General features: G+C 43.4%; 1 protein-coding gene across 1 annotated transcript in view; it reads left to right on the plus strand.

Annotated features, from left to right (window-relative positions):
• Positions 1-18,642, plus strand: part of L3MBTL4 (L3MBTL histone methyl-lysine binding protein 4) — a gene marked incomplete at both ends in the record, with an annotated part of 548,580 nt that overhangs the window by 110,725 nt on the left and 419,213 nt on the right. The window contains 3 exon segments of the mRNA XM_079718164.1: positions 6,065-6,121; positions 6,123-6,143; positions 6,147-6,183. Of these exon segments, the coding sequence (XP_079574290.1) occupies positions 6,065-6,121; positions 6,123-6,143; positions 6,147-6,183 (115 nt within the window).

An 18,642-nucleotide genomic window follows, 5' to 3' on the forward strand; every position in this document is an offset into this window, starting at 1 on the left:
CTTTTCCAACTGCCCAAAGGGGCAGCGAGGAGTGATAATTACCGTCGTGCATCTTACTCAGCTGATGGTTTTCGAGGTGTGACAGTGTGTGAGCCAAGGTGCCAGGAGTCTTGAGGGCGGCAGGATGACGGAGGCAGAGTGGCCAAGCTCCGGGGTCCAGGGAAAGTCCCCGGTGTGGGTTCTGGATGGTAAATGATGAGGCAAAGCCAGAAGGACAGTGCCAGTCCAGATGATGGCCAGCTACGAAGGATTCGCCCTTGGTTTTTTATATGCTGATCTAGTGCTTAAGTGTCCAAGTTATTTTACCAGCCATTTGATAACTAATGCATATAGTGGTAATACCATCAGGAAGCATCACTGTCTGTTTAAGGTTAAGAACATGAGACAGGGGCCAATTGGATTTTCTGACCTTTGTTTTCCAGTTTATCAAAATCTGAGCAAGAAGGCTCTCTATATTTACTTAGCTCTATGCAAACCCAAATACGTGAAAAATCATAAATGTATGAAATACAGTGCTGGAGATGATTTGATTTTCAAAATTATTCTTTGCTTTACAAAAGGACTCTTTGTAAATATCCTTAAAGTGCCACTCTCCTTCAGTAACAGGACCATCTGGTTAGAATTCTTAAAATTCGATTTTCCTCCAAAGCTATGAAGATCCAAAGATATGAAAATATCTTTCATAAAGACACATATGAATACAGAAGTTTAGATGGCCCTTGTAAGGGAGGGTGCCTCATATCATTGGATTAGGAAGGGGTATTTCAAATTTCTGCTGTTTTCATTGTAAGTAATTACATACAGCCTTGGAAAGAATAATATTTCTTAATGAACATAAGGGGAAAATGTTGAATAGAGTACATAAAAAATCATTTCTATCTGCTTTCAAAACATTTTTTAAGATATTATCTTTTTACTGTTTCAGTTTTAGACCTAAAGTCCACAGTAGGATTCCCAGGTTCGGGTCCAATAGCTGAAATAGAAAGGCCTTGCTCTCCTGTATGCAGGATCTGGCTGGAGCGCTTGACCTGCCTTGTTTGTGTTTAGAGGTGGTTTCCTTGCTTTTGAAACATAAACAATTGCATTGCAAAATTAAAAGAGAAGGACATTGAAAGGGTTGAAATATTAAAGCTTGAGAAAATTATCTCTTTCTCCTTCACTACATTATACACACTGAACATAAACTTCTGTCTATTGGTAAATCCAAAGCAGCAGCTGTCATTCTGGAAAGGATGCCAGTTTTGCCCTTTCACAGCTGGACTGCTTAGTTGCCTGGTACTGGCAGTCACATGCAGTTTGGCTGTGTCCAGAGTGCTGAAATGTCACCATAAATAAATATAGTACCAGATTGGAACAGCCAGCCCTGTATGACAGCAGCTGAATGTAGAAATATTTTAATTGTTAATAGCTCTATTGAGAGATAATTTACAAACAGGAAAATGTACAGATTTTAGGTGTGGATTTTGATGAGTTTGAGAAATGTATATCCTATATAACGACCACCCCAATCAAGATTTGGAACGTTTCCAATGCCACAGAAGGTTCCTTTGTGCTCCTTTGTGGTCAGGGCTGCTCCCCGCCCCTTCCAGACAGCCAGGCCTTTCTGTGACTGTTGTCAAGCTTCGCATCAACAGAAACACACAGTGTGCACTCTCCCGAGTCTGTCCTCTGTGCTCAACATGGTGTCTGTTTGACTGATGCATGTTCATGTGTGAATCAACAGTTCATCCTTTTATATTGGTGACAGTGGTCCTTGTATGCATATACCACACTTGTTTGTGAATGGATATTCACCTGGGGTTGGGCATTTAGGTTGTTTCCAGCTTTGGCTGTTCTGAATGAAACCGCAAGGCATACTTGTTCACAGGGCTTTGTATTTTCATCTGTTTTGGGTGGAATTTCCAGGCATCGCAGAGTAGGCACATATTTAGATTTACAATTTAACGTTAGTAAACCATTTCTAAAAGTGATTGTACAATTTTACCGCCCCACTGACATTGTATGAATGTTCTGGGAGCTCCACAGCCTTGCCAGTAATTGGCGTTGTCAGTCATTTAATTTATGGTGTGTAATAGCTGGTCATTTTGGTTTCTCTTATGAATAAGGATGTTGAGGATTTTTTAATCTGCTTATTGACCATTCATGAACCTTTTTTTCCAAGAAGCTTCAAGTCTTTTACCCATTATTTATTGGGTTGTTAAGTCTTTTCTAAGGTAAATGTATTACAAATGCCTATGGCTTCATTTTCCTTTTTATTAATGGTGATTTTGAAGAACTTAAGTTTTTTATTATGATGACAATTGAATTTATCAGTTTATTCATTTATGGGTAGTGCTGTTTTTATGTTAAGAAATTCTTGACTATCTTACTATTATCAAGATTTTATCTTAAGTTTCTTCCTGAGTTTGATAGTTTTACCTTTTATGTTTAGGTCTGTAATCCATTTCAGACTAATTTGTACGTGGGATGTGAGGTAGTTGTCAGCGGGTTCGTTTTGTTTTCACAAGTGGATATCCAGTGGGTCTAGTACCATTTGTTGAAAAGACTGGCCTTTCCTTATTGAATGCCCTTGTTGTGCTTGTTGAAGAGCAATTGACTGTATATATATGTCAATATATGTACACTATTCTGTTCCAAAAATATATTTGTCTATCCTTATGCCAGAACAACACTGTCTCAAGACTGTGGCATTACAGTAAGTGTAGAGCTCAGATAGAATGGATTTTCCTACTTTGTTCATTTTTTTTCCAAAATTGTTGTTCCACCTGGTAATATTTACTTTCAGGCTGAAATACTTCCTGCAATATTTCTTGTAGTGCAAATGCTCAGGTGATTACTTTTTCAGCTTTTTCAGTAAAATAAAATTCCTTTATTTTACTCCTTTTTGAAGGATATTTTTATAAAATGTAAAATCTTAGGTTGACAGTGTTTTTCCTCTCAGTGCTTTGACGGTGTCATTTCATTGTCTCCGTGCCTCTGCTGTCTCTGATGAGAGGTTGGCTGACACTCCTGTCATGGTTCCTCTGTATGTAATTTGTTGTGCTTCTCTGACTGCTTTCAAGATTTTTTCCTTTGTCTTTCATTTTCAGTAGTTTGACTATGATTTGCCTAGTTTTTTTTTTTTCCTTTTTATTTTGCTTGGGTTTTGCTGTTCTTCTTAAGCTTACAAATTGGCATTTGGGGCCAAAATAGGGAGATTTTTTGACATTATTCTTTCAACTTTTATCTTGTTTGGCCATTATTTATGCTCCATGTTCACCTCTCCTTCTGGACCCCAAATACCGATACATGTATGTTAGACCAGTTGATATTATCTCATAAGTACTTGGGCTCTTTTCATTTTTTAAAATCTTTTATTGTGTATACTTGAGATTAATAATTTCTATGAATCTGTTTTCATGTTCACTCACCTTTTTATCCTGCCAGCTACAGTCTGTTAAGCCCATCCAGAAACTTTTTGATTTTGGTTTTCATTTGTAGAATTTCCATTTGTTTCTCTTTTATAGTTTCCATTTCACTGCCCAGATTCCCTATCTGTTCCCTCATCAAGACCATTTTTCCTTTAAACTCTTGAACCTATTTTGATAGCTAAAGTCCCAACAACAAATAGATGTTGTCTGCTAGCTACAACATCTGGGTCAACTCAGGGTCTCTTTCTATTGACTGCTTTTTTAAAAAAAATGAGTATGGCTCACATTCACCTGATTATTTGCATGTCTAATAAATTTTTATTCTACATTGCACATTATGAATGATACAGTGTACAGAGTTGGGAGTATTTGTCTTCCTTTAAAAAGGGTAGTTTGTTTTATCAGACAGTTAATTACTGGCGGTTTCTTAATCTTGTTGAGGCTAATTTTAGCCTTTTTTAGGGCTGGTCTAGAGTAGCCCTTATGTAGGACATGGTTTTGACTCCGACACTATGGACTTTTTGGTGTCTCAGTCAAATTCTCATGGTATTATTGAGCCCTCTCCACTCTGGTCTCTCTACTCTCCCAGTGATGTGTGTCCTCTAGTGTCTTTGTCTCACTCTCAGCTCTGTATCAGCTGCTCTCTGCTTGGCTTCACCAAGTCTCACCTTGCACATGTGCAGTCCAGCCCTTGGCCAAGGTCCTGTGAGTAGCCCACCTAGACTTCTGGGGTCCCCTTCTTGGAGCTCTGTCTTCTCCAGTCTTTGTCCTCCAATTTCCAGCTGCTTCCTCAGCTCTGAACCATAATCTTTGTCTTCTCAGCACAGCCCAACTCCTTTTTTATGTTTCTCCTCCCTGTGCTGCTGGGAGGAAATGGTCTCCAGGCTGACATTTGGGGCTCATCTTGGTGCACTTAGGGATCACATTTCTGTGCTGCCTCTTGTCCAGTGTCTGAAATCACCACTTCATATATTTTGTCCAGTTTTATAGTTGTTACTCTGTCATGTGCAGAAGCCTCAGTGTGGTAGAAGTATTGTTTTGAACGTTGTTCCTAAGATTACTGGTTCTCAAACTTAAGCTTGCATCAGATGCATCTGGAGGACTCGTTTACACAGAGACCCTTAGGCCCCATCCTTTAGTATTTCTGATTCAGTAGGATTGGATTGGGGCCTGACAATTTGCATTGTCCAGGTGATAACTGATGCTGCTGGTCTGGGAACCACACTTTGAGAACCACTTACTTGGAAAGATGGATCTTGAGAAAAAAATGTTGGGATTTTATTTGGCACTTACTGCATACAATTTTACCTTTCTTTTGGGGGGGGTAATAATACTTACATCTCAGTTTATTATAACGCTATACATCTTGCTCTTTTCATTCAAAGTATGAATTAATGAGGATTTTTTTTTTGCACTGAGAAGGATAGATTCTCCGTTTAATTGATAGAAACAGAAAATACACGAGAGAATAAGTAAAGTTATTTAACAATGAAATACTACCATTCTTTTTTTTTTTTTTTGCTTTCACAAATAAATTTGATTCTTTCAAGTTATGAAACTTGTAAAACATGGAGTGTGATAAGTTTCAGAAGTAATTGCTTTTTGATTCAGAAATCGGGTTTTATTTTAATTATTCTCAGACTTATTTGTATATATGTGAAGTAAGTGTGTGTGTGTGTGTTTTGTAGGTGAGATGTGAAACAGTGATAACCAGTAGGCTTGCTGGACCGGGCTCTACCTTGTCGTGTCCTCAGGTTTCCTGACAACTTACACTTCATCCTTTAATAGCTGTTAAGATAGCTCTCAACCCTTCTACCTTAGCAGCACATATTATCTGCCTTCTTTGCCTCTTTTGGTGCAATGGCCCCATCTCTCATTTGTCAGGATTTTGACATTTATTGCTTCCTTTTACTCTACTCCATATATTTCCTGTCAGTGTAAGGTTTATACTGGTGTCAGATGGTGACTCTCATTGTTGAGGATGCTGACATTGTTCTTGCAGTGGCTGCAGAACAGGAAGTGTTCTCTCAACAACATCATAGAATATCTTAGATGGGAAAACAGATTCGTCCTATCCTGTCAAATTCTAATCAATCCTTGACAGGTTTTTTATTTCTTTATTTTTATAAATTTATTTATTTATTTTTGGCTGTGTTGGGTTCTCGTTGCTGCACGCGGGCTTTCTCTAGTCTCAGCGAGCGGGGGCTACTCTTCATTGCGGTGTGCGGGCCTCTCATTGCAGTGGCTTCTCTTTTTGTGGAGTACAGGCTCTAGGCACGTGGGCTTCAGTAGTTGTGGCCCGTGGGCTCAGTAGTTGTGGTGCACGGGCTTAGTTGCTCCACGGCATGTGAGATCTTCCTGGACGAGGGATCGAACCCGTGTCTCCTGCATTGGCAGGTGGATTCTTAACCACTGTGCCACCAGGGAAGTCCCGACAGATTTTTTAATGTAACAACTTTTTTAATTTTTTGGAAAAATTGGTACAACAGCTTTTGGTGGTTAGCTTAGAAAGCTGTTTCATAGCACAGTTTCAATATTGTTTCAGCTGTAATGTGAGATTACAACAATTTTAATCTCAATTTCAGAGATATGTTCTCTAATATTTTGACACAGGCATAGTGATATACTGATTACTAAGTTCTCATTTCCCACAGGTTCATTTTGATGGCTGGGACCACAAATATGACTATTGGATGGATACAGACAGCCCTGACTGACATTCACCCAATCAGATAGTGTGATGTCACAGGTCATCCTCTGGAAGTGCCTCATCGTGAGTATCTTGCTCTTTGTGTTGTTGCTTTTTAAATACTTAGCCTGGAGCCTATCTTAATGCTGTTTATTTCATGTCATTATAAGTATTTTAAAGCTCAGTATCACATAGGTGAATTGATTAATCAGCACTACAGCTACACTGAAAGCCAGTTATTCACAATTAAGCCTCAAAAGACATGCTCTATATAAATGAAGAGTTATCAACATTAAGGAATTATTTTGATAATGGTGTCTGGCAGAATCTTTGTTTTCCACATTTTTGTTTGGAAAACTGAGCCAGGTCTAAATCCATCTAATTTTGGCCTTCGCTTTTAGCTGAAGTACTTTTTGTTTTCTTAAACATCTTATCTTAATTGATTTTGTTTTATAGAGTAGGTTCAAAAAGTTTTAGAAGAACAGAAGTATTTTAAATTTCAACAATTAAAAAAATTTTAGTTGTAAAAATTGGAAAAAAGGCAACCTTCTGTTATATCGGTATCTTCATTATTTCTGTCTTTCTAGGTACTTAAAGTTAAGGAGGTAATTAACCATTCTAAATTCTAATAAACCTCGAACCAAAATATTTTATTCTTTTGTCTGCAGGATTCCTCTGATCAGATTAGGCTGACATGACTGATAACTAGTTTCAGACATTTTGCGAGCACTCTATCCTTACGTTTGCTTTGTTCCCCCACTGCTTCTGTTGTCCTCCCTTTGGTTTCTTGGGGTGAAGGTAGCCTTCTATCCTGTTAATGAGGATAAACCAGCCCAACGTGCTTGAACCTTAGATCTAAAAGGATTAACTGCGTCTTTGAAAGAGTTCCTTAACTTCTTTTAGAAATAAGGAGAATTACTGACTTAATAACTTGACAAACATTTTGACATTGTGCTAGATTCTTCAAAAGCTACACATGGATGAGGTGCAGGTCCTCATGTAACTTACAGTGCATTAGCAAGTGCAGGGTCAGCATACAGAGAATGTAAAACTGGGGGAACAAAGTCAGTTCCATAGAGGGGGGAAGGGTTAGCATATTTGCTTTGGGCTTTTTGCTGGTCCCACTTTCTGTTCTTCCTGATCTTGCATCCCATCTTGCCAGGGAGGTGTCTCCCCACCCACCAGCACGCACATTCTGTCCCTCATCCCAGTAAGCTTCTCAAGTAGGGATTTCAAGGGAGGTGGGCCCGGATCAGCGTTTCAGGTACAGAGACAGCTGTCTTCACTCCGCCTCACCCATTACCTGTTCCTTGGTCAGTCTGCCTACCTGGCTTCTCGACCCAAATGTCTCAGAAGCTTCTCAAAGTCTATGGATCGAACCTCAGCTCCATCCCAAGCCAAAAGCTTGTCTTTCTACCATAGTTGCTACTTGATTCCAAAGTTGCTGCTTCCCATGCAGTCGTTCTAGACTCTGCTCCCTCCCTACCCCTCCCTCACCCCACACATACAGCCAGTCATCAAGTCTTTTTTTTTTTTTTTTTTTTTTTTGCTGTACGCGGGCCTCTCACTGTTGAGGCCTCTCCAGTTGCGGAGCACAGGCTCCGGACGCGCAGGATCAGCGGCCATGGCTCACGGGCCCAGCCGCTCCGCGGCATGTGGGATCTTCCCGGACCGGGGCACGAACCCGCGTCCCCTGCATCGGCAGGCGGACTCTCAACCACTGCGCCACCAGGGAAGCCCAGTCATCAAGTCTTGATGGTTCTCTTTCTTAATTTCTCAGAACCCATCTCTGACCCCTTCTTCCCCTTGCCAGTACCATTGCATTTGAGTTCTCATCATAGGTACAAATGGTTTGCAGAATATGGTCTGCAATTTGCTAGTTAGTGAGTCACACTGATCCTCCCAATCTAAAAATTCAGGCTCTAAAGGCAGGATTGCCTAGTGGTTGAGCGTGTGAAATCTGGAGTCAGAATGCTGAGATGTGAATCTCAGTATCACTGCTTTGCTTAGCTGTGTGACCTGTGCCTGTTTCCTCATCTAGAAAATGGAGGTGATATTAGTGTGTCAGTCTCATAATCTGTAATGATGAAATGAGATAAATTCGTGCATAACACCTCAAAAACTGCCTGTCCCACAGGATGTGCTCAATTAGTGTTAGCTGCTATCAGAAAATGATGTAACATTCTATAGATTTTCATTTTTACCTAAAACTATGTGAATTATTAAGGATTACAAAATTCAAAATTGTGCCAAAATGAATAGGTGACTAGAGTTTTCCAAATATTTAAATTTAGTTTTTTCTTAAGTTAGGCTTTCATGTATTCCTGGCAATATTATATAAGACTCCTGTTTTGAGTATGTGCACTTAAGTAATTGGAATCCCTATTATTTGGGGGAATTGGATGTCTTCAGTTGGTCATGATATTGTATTACTGCTGTGCTTGCTTTTTGGTTATAAATGTGTTTGTTTGGATTAATTATTATTAATGCAGTTTATTATAGGTTACTTGTTTAACCCTATTTTTTGTAATTATTCATATCTGCATCATTAGTCTTATTAATTTTTAAATACCTAGACTTTAAGACATATTCATAGTGTGGTTCAATATATATCATCCATGGCCCCATCGTTAAAGCAAAAATACACACACACACACACACACACACACAATCCTACTCCAGTATTTATTTGCCTACTTATTTATCACAGAATCTTTTTCCACTGGAAAGTAAAGACAAATGGCTTGTCTAGGTCCTCCAGCAAAACAAAATTTGACGGTCTAGCATTGATGTTGCAACAGCTTCCTAGCTATCTTGTCTCGTTTCTTTGCTGTCATAGTCTGTGTAAAACCCAAATCTAACCTCTTAGCAGTATCTTTAGACTTGAGACTCCTTCACGTGTACCAGGCCTGTCGCAGTCTGTCCTCTGCTCACCTCATGCCTTACCCTTCCACCGTTTTCCACCAAGAACAGAATTACTTCATTTATACTAAACAGAATGACTCATAGTGCCTTGAACATCGGCCTCATCAGATTCTGAAGACAATACGTCAGCTACACTCTGCTCTCTGAACTTTGTTTACAGAAAGTCACACCCTGCAGTGGGTGTCAGACGCCTGTGTGGTGGGGAGCTGGCAGGGGCACTTGCTCCACAGTATGGACCACATGTAGCCTCTTCACTCCTGTCCCGTCTCTTGTGGGTGTATTTGTACAAACAACCACATCAAATCATCTTTTACTGCCCATGCTATTTTAAGTCAAAGCGTTGATCTTATTTACTCATACAGTTCAAACCAAATTTGTATGTCCAATATCTTTGATAATCAGATCAAAGTAATTAGTGAATTGGCCAAAAAGTTCGTTCGGCTTTTCCATACCATCTTACTAAAAATCTGAACCAACTTTTCGGCCAACCTGATACATTTTGTAAGTAGATCTATAAAACCACATAGAGCATTTTATCACATATGAGCAGATAAAGTCATCTTACCGACATTAATTTTCAGATATTTTAAGGTATTTTCAGATATTTTAACTTTCAGACATTGTTTGTACTCTGTTGTTTTACTTCTGTGATATTTATGGGATTCAACCTTTGCCTTCAGTGCTTTATTATATATAATATGATAGCTTTGTTGATCAAACATTGCAAAGACTACTAAACGTTTAGGGCTTGGAAAAAGGCTTAATTTTTATTGTAACTTATTTAATTTTGGCTGCATTGGGTCATCGCTGCTGCGTGCAGTCTCCCTCCAGTTGCTCACTCCCTGCCACGGTGTGCATGCCTCTCACCACGGCAGCCTCACCCGTTGCGGAGCATAGGCTTCAGGTACGCAGGCTTTAGTAGTTGTGGCATGCAGGCTCAGTAGTTGTGGTTCGCAGGCTCAGTAGTTGTGGCTCGCGGGCTCTAGAGTGCAGTCTCCGTAGTTGTGATGCACAGGCTTAGTCGCTCCGCAGCATGCGGGATCTTCCCAGACTGGGGCACGAACCCGTGTCCCCTGCATCGGCAGGCGGACTCTCAACCACTGCGCCACCAGGGAAGCCCTCTCATGCACATTTTATTAGACTTAATTAAAATTTTGTTTTTCTAAATGAGTTTGTATCTATTTCTAATGTCATTCAATCAATATATTTATACTCACTGCAGAAACCAAGCCAAGATGTAGTACACGCTGTATAGCCCCATACTTCTGTAGAAATGTTTGTGCAGTGTATTTTGGCCAAGACCGTGATATTTGATAATTCATAATATTCAATCACAAAGGACAAATATAAGTTCTTGAAAAGGTAACTGTGAAAAGCCTCTTGAGAGTGAAACTTGAATGTCCCCATTCAGCTGGGAAGAGCGCCAGCTTGTAGGATCAGGTGACGATGACTTCCTCTTAGCCTCTGTTACCAGCCAGGTGCTCACTGGCACTTCACCTTGTGTCCACTGCCGGATTGAGATCTCCTTTTCTTAGGCCATGCGGGCACAATTTTCCTGTTTTATCTGACATATAATCCTGCATGGTGGACTTTTTTTACAAGTAGAATCAAAATTAAATACTGCAGATTTAGCACTAAGGTGTCAGGATCTTTCTGTTGTGCTTTGCATTCCCTGAATGTCCTTAAAAAGATATAAAAATGTCAGAACCAAAAGCCCATGCCAACTTCAGGCAGCTACAGCATTGCCTTTTGGCAGTCTTTTTAGTCATAGCGTTTGGGAACTGTAATCCCAGTCACATTCAATGCTAAATTTGTTTAAATAGAGCTCATTTTCTTTTATTAGATTATTAATCATTTACCCACAAATCCACCAGGCAATGGGATGCCCGATGTTTTTTGCTTTGGAAATTTACCAAGCTTGAGAAGCAAGATGATAGACTTCAGAGTTCGAAAAACTTGGGTTTAGATTTCCATTCTGCTCTGACTGCCTGTGCCTTTGGGCGAGTTACTTCACCTCTGGGACTCGCAGGCTTGGGAGATGAAATGCCTTGACCACCGTAATGCCTGCTGCTGGTTGTCTGGGCTCAGTGACCCCACAGGAAGGAGCAGGCCCGGCTGAAGAGCACAGGCACATTTGCTTCCTAGGCCGCCATTTCTCTTCATTGATCCAGAAAATTGGGAGTTGACTTTACTTCCTAAAGCTTAAACAACCAGTATGGTTCTTTGTTACAATTGCACTGTCCGTAAAGGGGTTGCTGATCTCTGAGCGAATTTGGAATGACATGTAGGACAGTTTGAAAAATTTAGAATGACTGACTTAGACTTAAGAAAAGCAGGCCCTTGGGGCTTCCCTGGTGGCGCAGTGGTTGAGAGTCCGCCTGCCGATGCAGGGGACACGGGTTTGTGCCCCGGTCCGGGAAGATCCCACATGCCGTGGAGCGGCTGGGCCCGTGAGCCATGGCTGCTGATCCTGCGCGTCCGGAGCCTGTGCTCCGCAACGGGAGGCCACAACAGTGAGAGGCCCGCATAATGCAAAAAAAAAAAAAAAAGAAAAGAAGGCCCCATAAGCCCCATGAAACTATGAATGAAAGAACTTTGCTGTTCTTTAAAATAAAAATCTGTGACTATGTTTTGCACCCAGTTCCAATGTGCGTGTGGGTTTTTCACCCACACCAAGCAATTCTCTGACACCAGCCAGGTGTCCCACGGTTCAGCTCAAGTCTAATACTGTTTACTGGAGGTTAGGGCTCAGTCCTACATGACTGCCCCCCCATCCCCATCCCCAGTTCACACACCAGTCACAAGTCCAGGTGGTCAACCTGTGCTTCCGGGGGACTGGCTGTAGATCTGGAGGTTCCCACCACCCTCTCCTTAGGTTTGATTTGCTAGAGCGGCTCACAGAACTCAGAGGAACAGTTTACCTGCTAGGTCACTGGTTCATCATAAAAGGATCTAACTCAGGAACAGCCTGTGGAAGAGATGTGCAGGGTGAGGTCTGGGGGAGGGGTCGGAGCTCCCCTGCCCTCCCCAGGCCCCACTCTCCCCCAGTCTCCAGGGTTTCGCCAACCTGGCCATCCTTTGGGGTTTTTGTGGAGGCTTCATTACGGAGGCACGCCTGATTAAATCATTGGCCATTGGTGATGGAACTTGACTTCCAGCTCCTCTCCCCTCCCTGGGGTCGGGGCTCGGGTTGGACTGGAAGTCTGGAAGTTCCAAAGCTCTGATGATTGGTTCTCCTGGCCACCAGCCCCCATCCCTCCATGCTTTCCAAAAGTCACCTCATTAATGTTAACAGAAGACACAGGAAATTCCAAGGACTTTAGGAGCTCTGTGCCAGGACAGGGATGAAGACTCAGTACATACTTCTCATTATAACTCACGATAGCAGCCGTAAATGTACACCACTAGAGACATGAAGTTATTCTCACTGTCGTCCGGTAGCTTTCTGGTTGTTGGACAAGACGCATGTCAGCAGCTCTCCTCTGCGCTTTCCCCAGTCGGTCGGCACAGCTTGCAGCTCCTTCACGCCCAGTGTGGGCCGTGGCTCTGTCCTCTGTCCTCCGGTCTGCTCCTGCCTCTCTCCTTAGTCTACAGGGGTGGCTCCTTGGCCTCTGGGTGGGCTCTGCGTTCCTTGTGCCCAGTGTTTATGCCACAGCATTTGGGCGGAAGGTGAAGTTCTTTGCAGTCAAGGGTCAACTCCTCTCCAAAGCTTTGTCTGATGTCCTCAGGGAGATGCGTTGTCTCCTCATCCTCGTCATCCCGCAGGATTTTGACCTCTGTTCTGTTGTGTGTGTTACAGTGACATTCTTCTTGCCGCCCTCCTGCCCTGGAGTCCTCAACTGGGGGCCCTCACTTGGAGGCCCCTGGAAGCTCCCGCCAGGGTTTTGGCTCTTGTCCCTGCTCGCTCTCAACTGAAAAAATAATGCACAACACGAGAGTTGTGAGTTAAGTTTTATTTGGGGCAACATGGGGACTATAGCCCAGAAGACAGCATTTCAGAAAGCTCTGAGAAACTGTTCCAAAGATGTAGGGGGAAGGTTGGTATAGATGTGATTTTGGTGAAGGGTGAAGCGTGCAACCAAGCACATATTTTTTGCAGAAGGTTACTGCTAGTGACAAGGAGCAGACGTCACCATGAAGGATTTTAGTGCTTTTCTAGACACAAGGAGATACAAGAGTTGGGCTCATAAAATCAGCTCCCGAAAATATCTAACTATCTGAAGACCCGTTGTGCCAGTTTTTCCCAAAGCACAGAGTTCGCCCTGAGCTCGTTTCAGGGGGTGTAGAAGGTCAGCAGCTACAGCGGCTCGTGGTTTAATCCTCGTCGAGGTAGATGGCAGCTGCCAGTTGGTAGCTGGCATCGCCCGGCCCGCCGCCCTGGCCCTGGCACTGCCCGCAGCACACCAGCTGTGTGTCTCCGCTTGAGCCGCTGCCGTTCCTTGGCTTGCAGCTGTATGCCACCGCGTGCTACCTCCTGAGGCTCGCTCAGGTGTCCCCTCCCAGACGAGCCCCCTGCACCCTTTGGCCCCAGAGCCGCCTCTGTTTCTCGGCACAGTCCCTGCGCACCGACTGGTGTGATGTGCTTCTGTGCCTCTGTGCCCTCCGTCCTGCTTTCTAGAATAGCTCTCCCTGGCAGGCAGGGGCCGCCCGCTGCTGCTGGTCCCCATCGCAGGCTCATCCCGCCGCCACGAGCTGGCAGGCTCGGGCTGCAGACACAGGCTGAGTGGGGAACGGTGGCTCCCGGAGACCACGAGGTCTGCAGGGCAAGCTCTTTGTATCCCTCACCTCTGCTGCTCTGACTGTTCACAGCTCTTGCAGGTGGTGGATGCGTGTCAGAAAAATGCCTGTGATGGGGCCAGAGTCAAGTATGCTAATCAGCCAACTGGCCTGGCCCTCTGACCCTAGCTGACCTCCCCCGCCACCCCACCCCGTGGACCAGGATGGCTCGGCCCCATCCGCCGTGCACAGTGGGCCACTGAACGTTTGACCCATCTGTTTGTCATCTTCCTGACTCCCTACACTTTATAAATGTCATTTGTCTGTGCTTACTTCACCCCCCTGCCTCTTCAGGCCTTGTTTTCAACACTCTTTTAGAAATCAGAGTTAAACAGAAGGAAATATTCAATTGCATGGAAAAGTTTTGTTCATATTTTAAAGTAGTAATAGAAATAATACAATAGAAATATGACAGGTCCCAGTGCCTCTAATAAAGTAGATATAGCTGGAGACAAAAGAATCATCGTTTAAATCAAATGCAGATTTGGATGCGCCACGTGGTAACCAATCGACGTTTCTCACCAGCGTTAAGTATAAAGTGTTTTTTTCTGAAATGACAAAGTACCAAGTGCCATCACAGGAACCGGTGGGGATGTGGGTGACACAGGGCCACCAGCCCTCCAGGGAGAGCATCTCCTGGCAGGTGACCCTCCCAGCAGACTGGACTGGCCTCTGTGCTGGAGCCGTGAATGCCCCATCCCAGCTTGAGAGGAACAAACCGCCGTCTCAGCAAGGGTACAGGACCCAGCAGGTGTAGGAGAGAGGTTTTGATTCTTATTCTCGGAAAGTTCCAGCCAACTAGAAAAAACGCTTTATCCTTGGGAGGCACCAACGATGTGGAGGTAGAACATAAACCTGCCAGAATCCTCTGAGCTCATCAATCCCCCAGCCATCATTCAGGGCCTGGAGATGCAGTGGTTTGCCCACCTTGTTAGAGACAAAGGTGGGCCTCTGGCCCTGGTCAGAGTGTTCTTCCTGACTTGGCTGAATCCACAGTGTATACCTTTATAATCAGGTCAGGCTCCACTCCCGTTACCCCTCTTCAGATGCTCTGTGGGTGGGGTGACCCAGCCGGTATGAGGTTCCAGTCATGGAGAGGCCTCTGGCAGTGCTGAGCCTGGGTTTCCAGAAAGGGACAGCAGCCTCTGTTTTGCAGCACCAGCAGCATTGCAGGAGGCATGATATGGGAAGTGGGGGGCAAAACATAGAAATAGGTGACATAGTCTTCAGTCAGTGTACGTTGCTCATGAAAATCAGCAGCTCACAGGGTGTGCAGCTGCTTCTAGGGAAAAGGCTGGATGAGCCTCACTGATCCATAAAGAGGAACCCTTCTTGGGCCTTGGGGACTAGTAGCTTCACGCCCCAAGATACTGTGGTCTGGCTGTTTTCTCTAGTCCTCAACTCTCTCTTTACGTGGCTTTTGTATCCTGACCCCAGGCCTCTGCTTACCCTCCAGCCCTTTCAGAGACCCCGAGCTTCCTCACTAAGGCACGTATGAACGTCTGGGTCCCTTGCGATCCCACACAGGCTGTGCTGAAGCAGAAGGACAGCCTTGGGCTCATTAACTTGGCCACTGGCCACTGCTGCATCATCACCTTCTGCCACGTGGGATCTTTTCCTAGTGATGCACAGCCACTCCTTAGTATACCAAAGGAGGGCAGATAGCTGGCCCTCACCCAGCCTTGTCTGGGGGCTCCCTATTCATAAATAAATGCCCACTTCAGCACCAGCCTGAGGAGGGGGTGGGATGAGACCAGAGGGGGAAATGCAGGAAGAGAGAGAGAATGTGAGGTGAACACACAACACCTCTGACCCCCTTGTCTTCCTTTCACCTCCCTCTGCTCCACTCACTCCTTTCTTTCCATTTCTTAAATGCAAATTCTTTCCACCCCAGGGCCTTTGCATACGCCATCTTCTCTGTCCAGAACGATCCATCTGCTCTTCTAAGATATGACTCTTTCCCACCCTTAGAGTTCATCTCAAATGATCCCGTCTGAGCAAGGCCTTCCCTGGCCACATTACATCACTGTGATTTTCCATCTCACCACTCCCTTTGCTCCTCTGTGCATATCACAATACGTAATTACTCTAATTGTCTGTTTCCTTGCTTTCTGTCACTAGTCCCCATGAGACTGTCAGCTTCATGAGTGGAGTATCTGTCAGCATTTCCCCAGTGTCTGGCTTCCAATAAATATTTATCTGTTTATCCACTTCTCTCTCTAAGAGCTGGTTAATCACTTATGCCAAAACAACAAGCATCTCGAGAGACCAGCCTGGGCTTTGGCCTGCAACCTTTATGGAGTGAGGTCTTGAGTAGTAGCTATGCAATTAGTCTGTTCAGGCCCTAGTAGGGGACATGTGGGCCAAACATCTCCCACAGCTAACAAAAGAATCTTTCATGAATAGGAAGTCGACAGGCAGAAAAAGGAGATTTCCTAGCTGGTGTCCATGTCTAAGTAATCTTGTCATCGTTCTTCTTTAGCTTCTGCTTGATTTATGTTTGGAAGTAATTATGATGCTTGATTACAAAATAAACAGAACGTTATTATGAAGTTAAAATGTATATTAATAGTAGTACAAACTACTATAAGAACATCTATAACCTTTATAACTTATGTTAAGGACCTTGGGAACATTGCTATTTTATTTAACTGTTAAACATAAATAAGCATAACAGAACATAACTTGATAGAAGATATAGCTCATTTTTTTTTGTTGTTGTTGTTTTGTTTTTGTTTTTTTTTTGCGGTACGCGGGCTTCTCACTGCTGTGGCCTCTCCCGTTGCGGAGCACAGGCTCCGGACGCGCAGGCTCAGCGGCCATGGCTCACGGGCCCAGCCGCTCCGCGGCATGTGGGATCTTCCCAGACCGGGGCACGAACCCGCGTCCCCTGCATCGGCAGGCGGACTCGCAACCACTGCGCCACCAGGGAAGCCCGATATAGCTCATTTTTATTCCATTTAGTTCATTACCTAGCAGGTGTATAAATACGACAGAATGAATCGTAAATACCGTACCATGTGGCCTGGCACATTGTTTATCCTGTTAAGTGAGATAAATGACTTAAATCTACATTAAAGAATAAATGATTAATAAAGCCCTCTTTGGGACCTTTGGGATTAGAAACATTTGGGACCCAATTTCAAATTGGGAATTAGAAAAGTTTTATTCTGTCAGAGATGGAAATTCACTTAGATTATAAAATAGGAGTTAATGCAGTTATAGCCCAGATATGGAATGATAAATATGATGATGGATAGATGTCTTTCCAAGGAAAAATTGAAGATGGTTAACTTAGCCAGGTAACAGCACATTTCCAATTTCATTCTGTTTTTTTTTTTTTTTTTTTTTTTTTTTTTTGCGGTACGCGGGCCTCTCACTGTTGTGGCCTCTTTCATTCTGTTTTAAGGAGAATTTCATAAGGAATCTTTAGTACTCGTTCTTCCAAAATACAGCAAGCAAGTAATCAGTTTTAAGAGTCCCTAAGTACTCATTGACTTGATAGACAATTACAGCATATTGTGTTAAAAAAAAAAGTTAGCTATTTTAGAAGTCCCTAATTACAGATTTACATGATAGACTTATCAGGGAAAAATAATACATTCCAAAATGTACTTATAGTCTTAATGATATTAGTGTTTTAAATGTTCCTTGTTGAAGTGCTCATCTTGTATACTCTACCTGCTGGAGGGGTGAAGGCAGGATTCACTCACTTTGTTCTAAAGCTTGGTCTCTGGTGCCCTGTGCAGGTTACCTGCTCCCCGTAGCCACACGCTGTTCACAGCTGAGGTGTCCTGTGACCCGGTGGTCTTAGTTGTCCATTACAGATGCTGGTAGACTGTGTCTAAGCAAGGTACATCTCTGGGCAAAGTCACTGGCACTGAAAACAAATGCACACTAACTCCTAAAAGTCATGGAATAACCCAGTGGTTTGACAGTGGGTGAAACGGGTCCTTACCCTGTTCCAGTTTATGAGTCACATCGGGCCACATTTGTGGACGTCAGCACATGGATGTCCACCTTTCAGGATTTCTCTGACAGAGTTGTCACCCTCTTCAGAAGACCATAATGCTTTCAAGAAAAGGGGACAAGATGCAATTATTATACTCCTATTCCTTTGGCCCCCTACAGGGCCTGATTGATGGGATCCTTGGGTGATTGACTGCCTGCCTGGAAATATGACTTGAGAGGGAAGGTCCTCCCTTCTTAGGGGGTAGTGTTTCTGTTGTCACTGAATGGAGGTTTACTTGGTATCACCAGTATACTGAGCGCTGTGCCAGGACTTGGAAAGTCCTTTGGGACATAGTTGTGCACTGGTGACCAGGATGACAAAGCTTGGAGGGAGAGCTGGCCCTGTTACCCGGCACCTCTGGGAGCCTTGGTGGAGGTCATGCAGGGCACTGCAGCGCTAGCTGGGCACCGGGATGCGGTGTGAGGAGAGAGAAATTCCTCCTCCCAAGATGCTTTCTCCTGTCCACACCTACTTCTTCTCTCACACTTAGGGCTTGGAGGTAGGTGAGGGCAACTCCACAGTTGCTTTAAAGACAAGCTTAGTGCTGTTAGCATCTTGGAGATGTTTTGTTCATTTGTCTTTCCTCGTATTAGAAAGATTAAAAAATACTTGTCCGTTTTATTTTATAAGTAGATAACATCTGTAAAGGACTCCATGGAATGATGATAGAATCGAATATTTTTCATGTAAAATAAACACTATATATTTGCATTATAAAAGAAGCTGTATGGAGATTAATGGGTTTTGTTTTCCAGTTCACTCTGCATTTTAAGCAACCAAGAATCAAGAAGTTGAAAATTTATACACAAACCTAAAATTGAATGAATACT

This window comes from Hyperoodon ampullatus (genome assembly GCF_949752795.1).
Source record: "Hyperoodon ampullatus genome assembly, chromosome: 13".
Lineage (NCBI taxonomy): Eukaryota > Metazoa > Chordata > Mammalia > Artiodactyla > Ziphiidae > Hyperoodon > Hyperoodon ampullatus.